Source organism: Falco naumanni, chromosome 1 (genome assembly GCF_017639655.2).
Source record: "Falco naumanni isolate bFalNau1 chromosome 1, bFalNau1.pat, whole genome shotgun sequence".
Classification (NCBI taxonomy): Eukaryota; Metazoa; Chordata; class Aves; order Falconiformes; family Falconidae; genus Falco; species Falco naumanni.
Window position 1 is genome coordinate 3,614,092 of NC_054054.1, and position 12,986 is coordinate 3,627,077.

The window sequence follows — 12,986 nt, forward strand, 5'->3', positions numbered from 1 at the left end:
ATAAATGGACAAATCTGAAACAAGACATAACAGATACATCTTATTTAAATAAGAGGCTAGTGAATAATGATCTTTGTTTCTGTTTTAAGAAATCTGGATTCTCCCTTAAGCTTTGAATGTGTCTCACATAATGGTGTTGACAGAATGAGACCGTTGTTATATAAAAGTCCCTGCCTTGACAACTAAAATGATGTATCTAGCGATACAAGTTTTCAGAGGAATAAACGTTCCATTTTTGGGTGACTGTAGTAAAAATAGTAACACTGATACTACCACATACCTTTCTTACAGTTCAAATGCAGCATAATTTAAAATGGCTTATAATCATCTTTGATTAGTGGTCAAAGTAAGTAAATTTAGCCATAGTGGATAGCTGATATATCTTTGTTGCTGTATTTTTCTAGGCAATTTTTTGTGATGTGTTTTGCAAATTCTTAAAGGGTTCCAAGTGAAAATGAAGGCTAGAGTATAAAGGTTGGATGTTTTTGCAGGTGAAACAGTAAAATCAATGGACCCATTCAGCAGTTCAGGCTAGAAGAAAAGAGACCATACTTTTTCAGTTACTGTATTGATCTGGATAGGTATCGCTAAATTTTTCATATAATGTTATACTAAAATGTCTTACATTCAGCGTACAGGTCCAGAAACTTTTATATGATGCTCCTGGTGGCTAACATTTTGAAGGTGCTCAAAAGCATGTGCTTTAAAATTATTTTAAATTTAGAATTAACAGGCTTTTTGTTGATTTGAGAAAAACAGTAATAAAGAACTTGTCTTTGTAACTTTTAATTCACTTTATTTAAAATTTTAATTAACTGTTTTTAATTCACTATTTGATCTGCAGCAACATCCAAGGCATCCTATTATCTTAGAAAAAAGCGAATGAATGCAAATCACTGACAGTTGATTTGCACATCTTCTGGTCCACTCCAGGTCCTTCAGAATAAAATAGGTTTAGATTCTAATTATAGCTGCAAGAAAAATATACGGGAGATAATTTTGAAAACCACTTCAATGTTCAAATACTTCATTTGAAAATGTATTGCCAACAGGGAGATGAACTAGAAGATAATCCTTCAACAAGATTGAGCAATAATTGCAATTTGCTTAGTTTAAATTATAATCTTTTTGCATTGCTTTAAATATAAATTATATTCACTTTTCCTTATGTGCTAGTATGCATATATATTATTCTATTAATTCAAGGGAAGCAATTTTGTAAATCGTGGTTTGAAAGCACCAGCACCCAAAAATATGTAGTAGTAACAGTCCTGGAAGGTGAGTTCAATATTTTAGCAAGAAGCTCCTCTTCAAGCACAGCTTCCTAAATAAGACTTGATTACCATACTTTGTAAAACACACGGGGGAAAGGAAGGAGGGTCGCCAACATCATTCGGTTCCTTTTGCCAACTCTCCCCACAGTGTCGATTTCTTTATGTTTATAGAGTGTATACCATAGGGCTTATCTCCAGAGGTCTTGGGGAGATGCTTGCTGCTTAGAGATAGCCAGTGTTTCTTCTTTCCGCTGTCTAGTGTTAATTTTTGATCTGTCGTTATTCTGAGATGAGCTGGAGGAAACACTGGAAGTCCATTTCCCAATTCAGGCAACCCTGTTTCTGCTTCTTTCTACTTCAGAGAATCCTCCTATCTGTAAATTCTTGTTCCCCAGATATGCACTGTGTGACCTGTAGAATTCTTTCACTGCAAAAAAAACCAAGTTTACAACATTCAGAATGGAAGCTATGGAGTTACTGGCACTTCTGACCAGTACGTCATAGACTTCAGACTCAAACTTTGGTCACCTCTCCAGTTACTGTAGGGCTAATTCCATGAATAAAGCCTCCGCTTATAGGCATTATGGTTTTGCTTGCTCCTCCTTATCACCTGCCTCTTAGATACTTTCACTTGCACAGCTCATAGGGTGTTTGCTGTGCCCTTTGTTTTCCATATGAGGCTATTTGTCACTTACAGTACTTCAAGAAAAGATGTGGTTGGTCCTGGTGAGTTACAATAAAGACGCCCTCGAATTTTGACCAGAATAATAAATAAGTTTATCTGGTTTTTACTGCATATTACTACTCTTTCTTACAAAGAAAAAAATACTCTTTCTTTCAGATAGCAGTTGTAGATCCCACCCAGCACTGTGTGTATATTCACACCTGTGTCCAAACTTTGTTTTCTGTTCAGAGCTATGTCCTGGATACTGGAGGATGTTAACACCTGTGTAATTTATTTATCAACTAGCTGTCCCTATCCTCTTACCATTTAAGTGTATGGGGGGGGGGGGGGGGGGGGGAATCAGACAAGCCCAGGTTTTGCTAAATGGAGGGAGAGCTACATAAATTGCTTTTCTGTTACAGTTCTTTTTTGTGCCTCTTTGCAGAGAGCGAGCTTTGAGCTAGCAAGCAAGGCAAAAGGAAAGCACTTCCCAGTCGAATGCAGCAGCAGGTAGTTGTCAGCTCTCACAGTCCTAGTTCTGCCACATAGTTACATAAAATTATCCCTCTGTCTTACTACCTGCTAATAAAGGGACTAATTTCTTTTGGGCTTGCTGAAGGAAATCTCAAGGAGAGTTCTGAAGTGATAATACGGTGTGGTTTGCTCAACAAGAAGTTCCTTGTAAAGAGAATGCATAAAGCATAGCAATACTAGGTTGCGAAAGGAGCACGCAAGACAAATGGGCTGGTAACGTGAGAAGAATGAAAGGGCCTGATAGCAGCAACTTCTTCCCGAAGCAGATTATTGTAAAATGGTTTACACAGTGTAAACTAGTCATAAGAGTCTTTCCAAATATTTGCTGTGAAATGTATTCTTAGTTGCTATTTTAATTCTTAAGTGGAAATGAAGGCCTTGTAGACAGATTACAAGCCAAAATACCTAGACCTCAATTACACAGTGAAAGGTGAGATCAACCAAGCTTGAAAAAGCAGTTTAAGGTGGTTCAGAAACCCTTCAGTGAACTGTGTGGTGAGAGATGGTAGGATTACCTGATAGCTTGTAACAAATGATAGCTTTTTTGTGTTCACATCAGTGCTACCATGGGTATAAATGCACTCCTTTAATCTGAGCCCTGAATCTTTTTAATATCCCAGTCCATTTGGTGTGTTCTACTTTGCAGAAATACAAAGCGGAGGTAAAAGCCCAACTGTTGGTTTAGTCACTGCTTGTATGTTTGGGATTTGTCCTGTAGAATTCAGCTATACCGACCAGCACCACGCAGACACTGGTGCTGCGCTCATGCCAAAGCAGTGCAGATTCTTGAGGACTTTATCCTCTCTGATGCCTCTCCTTCCCACTCTGTTAGAGGGAATGGAGTCCTCACAATTTCAACTATCACTGCACCCTAAAGGCTGGCCATAATGCCGATAATTTGTCCAGCAGGTGTACAGATGCCATCTTAAACACCTCTGTCAGTCCCAAAGTAAAATGCTATCATAACTGCAGCAGGTGAAGATCTGTTGGTAGCTAGAGATTCCTTTGCAGAATAGAGATGGGGACTGAAACAGCAGAACAGGCAGAGACCATTGTCTGTTTCTCTGCGTGAAGTCATTCTGTTCCGTGATGGGAGCAATCATCCCAGTCCTGATACAAGTATAAGGAAGCTTTCATTAAGGTTTGTGGGCACATTTGGAATTGTGACAACCCATCTTTTCTCCTGTTCCCTGAGGGTTCATCCATGCTTGCAGCCATGGGTTATTTGGATGGAGTTGTTGTGGTCTATAACCACAGCCATCAAAAGCTGCGTGCTTTCTGGTTAGAGGCATCTGGCATTCTCAGGCAAGTCCTTCCTGCCATCAAAGACGTGCCAGTACTAGAAGTTGTTCCAGTGTTAATAACCTCATAGATTTGGCAGACTCAGAACTAGTTACTCTAGGAAGGGTCTCTTCCCTTCATTGTCAGTGTCTAACACCAAATAAATGCCAAATTGAATGGCAATAAACCAGACCTGATGGGCAATATCTAATACAAAAATCAAGACCTGCTTTACATTAGATTTGGGACTAAAAATAGCAGCTGGGAATAGAAAAATATATTTTGCTTTATATGGTTTTGCTTTAATTTTGCTTCATATATCAAATTATTTATAGAAAGAAGCAAACCTATCATTTCTCTGAACATAATAGAAACAGAAAAGGGGATTGAACTCTGACATCCCCGTCCCAAAGGTGGGAGGAAGTGTTCATTCTTCTCTAGACCCAAGGAAATCAAACAAACAAACAAAACCCTGCAGTCTGCCTGCGTCATTGCCCCTCTGGAAATTCAGAACTAGTTCATAACATCTGACCTGAAGGTCTCAGACCCCCTGCCGTGGTGTGTTCTCAGTGTGCCGTTACCAGTACCAGGTGCCGCATATCAGACGCATGGGGGCATGGAGAATTTTCAGCAGGTGCCTCACTGTCCACCGATAAGGGCTTGAAGTCTGCTTTTATATAGATGGCTGGCTGAGATAAGACCAATCTTAATCAACAAAATAGTACCTGAATTTGTCTTAACGAGTCAATTTACCCATGTTCTTAACGTTCCCCATCTCTAAAGAAATTGTCTCATATTTCAGTCCTGTAGCAAGAAGCCTAATTCTTTCATGTTGTTCTCATATGTTTATACCGAAAGGACAATTCTCTGAATTCCATAGTGCTGTCTCAGAGAGATTACATAGTCGAATTATTTAGTGTGTTATTACACACTGTAAGTTTTTGGTTGCCATTGGAGTTGTCAAGCAACATTTCTGGTCTGCTTCAAAAGTATTCCAGTATTCACAATCTGTGAAACAGCTGCATGTATCCATCTGTTCATTTTTATTAGACGTTGTTTACTGAACTTGATGCTAGTTCAGTGTCAAAGTTGAGAGAGCAATAGTATTTTTGAGGGATACAACTATTACCATCTTTGACAGTGAACTACAGTGGGACTCAAATCAGTACAAACACAAAGAAAAGGTAATTGTCACTTACCTTGTAGTAACTATGGTTCTTTGAAATGTAATCAATATACATCCCACAGTCCTTACCTCTGAAGACTTCAAATTCCAACTGTTTTGAATTATGAAGGAATGGCTAGAAGGTCATGTCACTGCTTCCCCTTCTGATCTCCCAGTGGAGCATGAAGAGGCACAGGGCATGTACATAGCGCTAGCAGACAGAGCTGTTAATGATGTTCTATGCTCATGTGTTTGGAAGGGATATACTTCTGGAGTTACAAAATTAATGTCACTTTCTTTTTTTTTTCTCCTGAAAAGTATTAAAAGTGATAAGAAGCCAGCAAAGTTAGGAGAGGTGATTTAGACCTCCAGACTGAAGACAAGAAATGTATTGGATTGGAATCATGAAATATTTAGCTATTTTCAGTCTTTCATTGCTGCCAGTGGAGTGGACTAGAATAACAGATAGTAAGAGTTTGACCCTAGGGATTTTGATGAAATATGTTAAAACAGATACAATCATCAGATGATTAATACATAAATAAGAATTTCAGCTGAGGTAGGGCCAAAATAATAATGGCTAATTCTAGTGATGTGCCAAAAATGGTGGTGGTCGGATTTACGGTTTAACAAGAGATGAGAGGGGGGAAAAAGAAATAAGGTTTTAGGGTCAAGGAATGTTCTACATTACCAGGCTTTGACAGGCAATTTAAGGTCTGGGAAAGAAGAGTAATAGTGGAGTCAGAGACTTGGAACAAAGATAATATGTCATCTATAGTGAGGATTTCAGTCTTTGAAGCATTCAGTGATAGGTCTTCGGTTGCATTCTGGTTCTTTGTTTTGTTGAGGGTAAGGGGGAGAGTTTAAGTCAAAGACCTGGCAGAGAAAGCCTTAATTCTGCATTGTTTGCTGTCTGCCTGACTAAACTTCCACTGATGCCTGTTTGTCTTAAGTAAGGGCTGCCACAGTCATAGAATCATAGAATCATTTGAAAGATCAGAGATGAAACCAAAAGGGATGAAGAATTGTTTGTCATTTGGGTAGAAGGAATGAATAAATTGTTAACATCGATTATAGCAGTAATCTGTTTCAGAGACAGAATTAGCAACAAGATAGAATGAATTATCTTCCTTCTGTTTTGCACTAATAGTTAAATGTAGCACTGAAAGACTGCTTTAGCTTTGGAGATAACTGCTGTAGTGAAATGAGCAAACCCATGTTACACCAAACTAGAGTAATTACGGTAAAATTAATTTCGTGGTATCATAGAGTCATTGGAAGAGAAGGAAATACACCACAGATAGCAAGAAACTGCGTAAGTTATGTGTGTCATAGCACAGCATTAAGGTGACTTTTTTTCCTCCATATTTTTGCTCTGAAAGTTCAAACAGGGGGGTCGTTCATTCATTTCTGGTGATAGCAAGGTTCCTTATGTCGTTCTCCCTAACACCTTCGAAGGTTGACCCTGTCTTTTCATACTTAGCTTAGCTGAACTTTGAACATGGTATCACCTTTCTCGTAAACATGCTTGCGCAGGATGCAGTGGTTCAGAAACGGAGCTTGTGCATTGTCAGTATCAGAGCAAGGTGCCCCAGCGTCTCTAGCTCTGCTGATGGTCTTGGCCTCGTTCCATAGGCTACCGTTGGGCATGGCCATGTAAAGGGAGGTTGTGCAGTGTGTTGGTGGCAGCATGGAAAGGAGTGTTCGTGTCTTGGATCAGCCCTGCAACGCCCACAGCACCCCCCTTCCTCTCCTCTTGCATTGTTTCTTTTCTCTTCCTGGCTAACCAGCATAGATCCATCTGCTGGTGAAATCTTTTATTTTAATATGTCATTTAGGAGCTCATTTAAATGATTTGTCTCTTCAGAAGGACCAAGAATGAAAAAAAAGAGACAAGGGCATAATTACTGCCTATCCTTTTGAACATTGATTTGGGACCGGTAAAAGACTCAAAGTGAAACTGGTGAGCTTTCTGTCAACTCTGTTCACCGAAAGCACTGTATCATTAAAGGACAGTGGTAGTAATTGCTTAGTGCCATTGCTAAGTTGAACTATTAGTCTGTGAATGCTTGTTCCTGTAATTTAATTTTTTAATGTATGAGTTGCTATTCCACTGCAAAGCATGGAAAGCCATTATTTGTGCAATTTGTCATTGTGGTTAAGAGCATAAAATAACCTGTATCCTTTACCACCAGCAATGCATCTGTTTGGCCTCAACTGGCAGTTGCAGCAAACTGAAAATGATACATTTGAGAATGGAAAAGTGAATTCCGATACTGTGCCAACACATCCTGTAACAGTACCTGCCGGAGAAAACGGTAAGTGAAGTAGGCACCAATTTCTCTCCTTCTGTAATGATGAATTCTGAATGAATCCTGCTCAGTAATGATTGTTGTGGAGTCCTCAGAGGTAGCAGGATGGTACTGAGGCTGGCTGGGACCATCCTGCCTGAGGGGCTGGGGTGGCTGTGGGAACGTACTGTGGGAATGGCCTCAATAAAGCCAGGAAGCCCCAGGTGACAGAACACACTATTTCCTAAGGGAGACCCGATACCAAGATTCAATCTTCGGGAGTCCCAGTGAGCTCTGGGTGTTTTTCAGGCAAAAGCCTTTTCTGTGGCAGGGGCGACACAATCTCCTTTTCTGAAGAGCTGGCACCAGAACAGGCACTTCGGGGAGGTTTTGCCTATTTTCGAAGCTTCTCTCTTAGCTGTGTTTAGAAGCCAACTCATGATCAAGGAGCTTCCTATGGCATGATGACCTCACTGTGGAATGGCTTGTGGTTTTTTCTACAGATTATGATCTTTTTTGTTTTTAATTCCTCTCTGAAATTTAATAGGTCATGTATAATATGTTCATTTGTTTTCTGAAAGTCTGTAGCACATAATGTTGACTCTGAATCATCCAACCAACATATTAGAGTAAAAAAACCCCACAAACAAAACAAAACAAAACTTTATTAATTTTGTTGTAGGAGTTTTTAAAATACAAACCACATAAAGGGATTATTTTTTATCGACCTTTTTCCATGTTGCCCTTTAAGATTCTCAAAACATTTAAGAGCCTGTGCACTTTTGGCTAACACAGGCTTTAAAATCAATAGGTTTTGAATGGAAAACTTGATTTAAATGGTAGATGAATGCGGTGTTTGCTTCATTACACAAAAATCCATTTTCCCTTTCACAAGGTAGAGCTGACCTCCTTACCACTGAGGAGGAGGAAGCCTCTGCCAGCAGCTGACATCTTGAAAATTTGTCAAGTTATCACAGCTCCAAGTTATAGAAGAGATACAGCTCAGTTCTTTCTTCTTGTCATCTTTGTAAGCATATGAAACTTCTCCAACAGGACTTTTTTCATTTCCTTTAGCCTACTGCCTTTTCCTTGCACTTAGATATTCATTATCTCTTTCTGTGTTCTTAATTGTTTTGAATGAATAGCAGAAAGCTGCTGTATAGTTAATGAATATTGATGCTGCATTGACAGCCCATCATCCCACTGTCTTCTGCCCTCAGCAGCCAATATACTTTCTTCTATAGACACAAGCTTTTGTAAATATTTTATATTGTTTTTTCCCTTGGTAATTTTTTTTTTTTTTTTTTACAAATTTAAACCCGTTATACTTCACCACAAAAATTAAAGGAAATAGCAAGTATATCAAATTCCGTTTTTCCTTCCTTATGACACTAAATGCTGTACAAGAGAACAGGGTTAATTTCATCCGCTGTTACAATGCTGTCCTCTGCGGAATATGGTAAGTGGTGATTTGTCAGCGTACATCAATACTAAACAACAGACAGACCAGAGAATATACATTTTAAACCACAAAAGGAAGGTTCATCAGATGGGAAAGTGTCATGACTAGATGTGAGTTTTAAGGAAGGGGGCCCTGGGCTATAATACTAGTTACTGAAAACTGTAAGGAAGAATCAATAATGCCTTGATTTGGGTGCTTTTGACAGCTGAAAAACTTTCAGTACTGCCTCTTTTTAGCCCCCTGGTAATATCCTGATACTCTGATTCAGATGGGAGAAATTCCCAGTGTTGTATGGACCAGGCATTTTCATTGACTATCTCTCTCATCTGAACGGTATAATCTTGCGCCTGCTTTAGTCAGGAAATCATAGCCGTGCCCTGGACCGCAGGTACTCCTTCAGAGTTACGAGTAGAATTCATTCAGAAGTGCAGGTACTTTGTGTGATGATTAGCAAAGCTTCATCTTGAAAATGCATCCTTATGACCACTGAAGAGAATTCAGCTGTGGTTTACCTAGAAATAACTAGTCATAAATCAACAGTAAAAGCATGTTAAATCATCCTTAAATGCAAATCATTTGTTAAGTGAAGCTCAAATTTTTGAACAAGCTTTTTCCAGAGTGTTTTTTTTTGTTTGTTTCTTTTGTGGATTTTTTTCCCCCTCCCCCAGTGTTTCTGTATGAACAGCAAACCGCTGGCAACATATCACCCATTATCTAGACAGGTGCAATTCAGGGCTGCATAAAGTGGCATAGGGATGTGTGTTCTCGATGGATATGATGAATTTTATAGGCCATTTCAGTTTAGGTTCTCCAAAGTCATTTGTAAGCCATGCTTAATCAAATACAAGCATCTACTTGAGGTGCATCAGCACTTTATCTGTTTTTATAATTACATAATAGAAATGAAAGGTTAAAAAACAGAGCTTGTTTAACCAACGTGTTTTAACAGTTGGTCGCATATTACATGTTGCTGGCTTTATTTTATGTCATATAAAATCTGTGTGCAGTTCAGAAAGCCCTTATAAGAATATATGCTTAATTGCAGAGTTTTAAAAAATACAAGAGAGGAAAAAAGTGAATGAAGAAAGGGGCATTTCTTTTGGTTTACATAGATGTACTTTTTGAGATTGTACTCATTTAAATATATTGTGCTTGCTTTAACTGGTATGTTGAGCTTTTTTGTTTTGTTTACAGTACCATGTTAATTAAAGATACAGTAACTTCTTAATTAGATGTTACATTGAGGCTTTTTTCTAAAAATACGTTTTTAAGAGGGTTTTTATTTCATTTCTGGAAACTGTTGTTGCAGAAAGATATATAGCAGATGTCTCACAGGAAAAGATCGTGAATACAAAGTTATGCAATGGAATGGGAGAACATGCTATTGACTGTAAATCCAGCCTTGCAACCTAATATTCTAATTAGCACTGCCTTTGAAAGATGGAAAATGATATGTGTGACACTATGCAGCAATTATTGTTGAGCATTTTTGTGGTTTGGTTGTGCATTCATTTTTATTCTGCATTACTGATAGTTATTCATAGTGTATCTTGTGGTTTCATCTATAGAATGTTTGCAAATAAGGGAAGGGAATTTGTCTTCATGTCGTTTTAGTGATACTTGTGAATTTTTCACGTAGAATAAGTATTGCTTATTGCTTTCAGTACTTCTTTAGCTCAGGATTTTGTCCACTCTAAACTCAGACAGTTGAAATACAATTTACCAATAACAAATATAACAAATATTTTATCTCTTAATTACCCATAATGCATTGGATTGTGGATATCACAAATGCATCATACAATGATTGTATATATTAGATGGGCAGTGATACAGAAAAATCATGACTTTTGTAAATCAAATTATAGTATATCTACCAATATAAGTACAAATCAAGATACAAATATTATTTACCTATAAGTATTTATGTGTTATTTGTATTATTGTCTTTTGGGGAGGGTCTGTGAAAGAAGAAATTTTGGGGGTAGAGAAGAAGTATAGTGAAGGAGAATATATTCAAGAGGCTAGGTATTTTGAAGTTTGGTTTCTTCTTTGGACTGTTAATGTCATTATGGAATTCTATGAATGAATGTGACGTTTCATAATTTGAATTAAAGCTGTGTATAAGAGCTGTTACTGTTTAGAAAGTGAAAAACAAATGATGACACTACTAAGATTTTTCGTATGCCTGTTGAGATAGAACAGAGAACAAAGAATAGTTAACGCGCTATCATTAGAAGGGCAAACAGCTGGTGATAATTTTGAGAGAGGTGGTGTGGCAAAAGATAATTTTGAGAGAGGTGGTGGGCATATGGCTACAGGGTAAAACTACCTCTGTTTTGGCAAAGAAAATGGGAGTCCTTAGGATCATTGTCAGCTAAGGATAAGTGTTGAAACCCAGTAACAGGCATTTCTGGCAAGCTGGTCAAAATGTTCTGTAAAGGCCACCTGCTCAGGCTGTCTAGTTCATCTTTTCCGTAATAAGTGGTAGTTGTTTCTCATTTCAAATGTAGAAATAGAGGAAGCTGCAGATCAATACTGCAAACAAGTGTTTATTGTTCAGTGATTACCAGTCATCACTGTGTGTATTTATACAACACAACGTGCTTAAATTTGAAGGAAGTGGTAAGAAACAAATGCTTAAATGAACAGAAATAGCGATTACAGATCCATCTTCTGGAATAACACATGAATATTGTGAAAGGTTAAGTCCAAAATTAGAAAAGCATCAGACTCATCCTGAAAAGTGTGAAAAAAATGGTGTCTCCAAGATCAGATATTTCACTGTCTCTTCTCAGCAGAACACTGATCAATATGATGATGCTGTGAGTGAGACATTTTCAGTGACTGCAACACCATTGTGGCACAGCTCTGATGATGACGCAAGCCCCCACTCAAGGCCTCTCAGTAGTGCTTCTGTGCCTGTTTAATTCAGCAGCAGTCTCTGTTCATCTCCAATGCACAAAAAGTGGCGCGGATCAATCAGTGACCTCACCTGGCATTTCAGATTTTAATCTGTTTTTTTAAGGTCTAAATGTTTGCAAAAAGGTTGTGTCACTTTGTTCCATCAAATGATGAATAATGTAGAATTTGAACATAATAAACAGGGCAGCGACAGAGCGTTGTCAGTTCTTCAGAACACTGGTAGACAAACAAGGCAGCATCACTTGAACATGCTTATCACTCTCAGATGGGTTTAGTTCTATCTTTATAATAGACTAGCTGCTGGAGAAAAAAATTATAAATTGGTTTAAAACACAGCAGTCTGTAAGATTGTAACTACAGTTCCATTTTTCTTTATATTGCTTCACCCAAGGCTCACCTTGATGTGCCAACTGCTTAAATGCAGCATACTCCAGAGTTGACATGTGTTGGTAAGCAAGTTCTTCGACAAATCTTTGCATCTTAGACTGGATTTGACAGCACTAATCCCATCAGATCAAAATAGGCTTTGACCGTGGTACCAGCTTCCAAGACTGCCTGTGTCTGGCTGCACAGCGTGGACTTAGTGCCTGAATATCAGATCTGAATCGTTGGCCTCAAGCAAACTTGACTCAAACTCATGTAAACCATCCCAGGTCTTAAAGCTGGGTGGTGAATGTTTGGGCAAAGCACTTCTTTAGTGCATTGGTCTTAGTAGTTCTGTCTCCCACCAATGTGGCAGGTAGAAGATGCTACCACAACTGAACCAGAAGTTGTTTGCTTATAAGCTTTGTGAAAGGTTTGTAATCTTTGCTGGATTTAGTGTGTGCCTGTGTGGTATAACCAGGGGCAGTGTGGAGGTCGCAGAGCTGTCACAGACCTGTGCTGTCCATAGCATCCAGCCCAGAGCCTTGCAGCGTCAGCAGCTTGCCCTAGAGCAGTTTTACTCTTTGATTTACGTGAAGGTGCTTCACTAGGATGGCCCAGAGCCTTGCAGATTGAGTGGTACTGGCCTGTACTCCACGTGCAGCGCAGATTCAGTCTCTGGTGCCTGGAGTAACCCAGTTGAATAAAAGGTTTGTCGAGGGTATCTGAAGCGTATGACTTTATTTTCTTCTTTTTTAATGCCACAACCAGCAGTCCAGGTTTTTGGTGTTAGTATTTGACATCGTGTGTCTTTTGCATGTTAGCTGCTCTGCTTCTTCTGAGCATTTCCAAGCCATCATCACTGGCCTCTGATTACAAGACTAACTGGTGGTTAGACAAATGCTTTATAGAGAAAAGTCATTAATGCCCTTCCTTCAGTGCTGTGTTCTTATTCCTAGTAATTGGCCTGCAGGATAAATACATATTGGTGATGCAGAAAATAGTGAAAGTACTAGACTTCGACATG

At 38.7% G+C, this 12,986-nt stretch overlaps 1 protein-coding gene across 7 annotated transcripts in view; it reads left to right on the forward strand.

Annotated features, from left to right (window-relative positions):
- TENM3 (teneurin transmembrane protein 3) overlaps positions 1-12,986 on the forward strand; it is a 323,343-nt gene that overhangs the window by 218,810 nt on the left and 91,547 nt on the right. For all 7 annotated transcript variants that reach the window (XM_040600425.1, XM_040600594.1, XM_040600681.1 and 4 more), the window contains one exon: positions 7,114-7,236. In XM_040600425.1, coding sequence (XP_040456359.1) covers positions 7,114-7,236 — 123 coding nt within the window. The remainder of the gene's footprint in view (positions 1-7,113; positions 7,237-12,986) is intronic.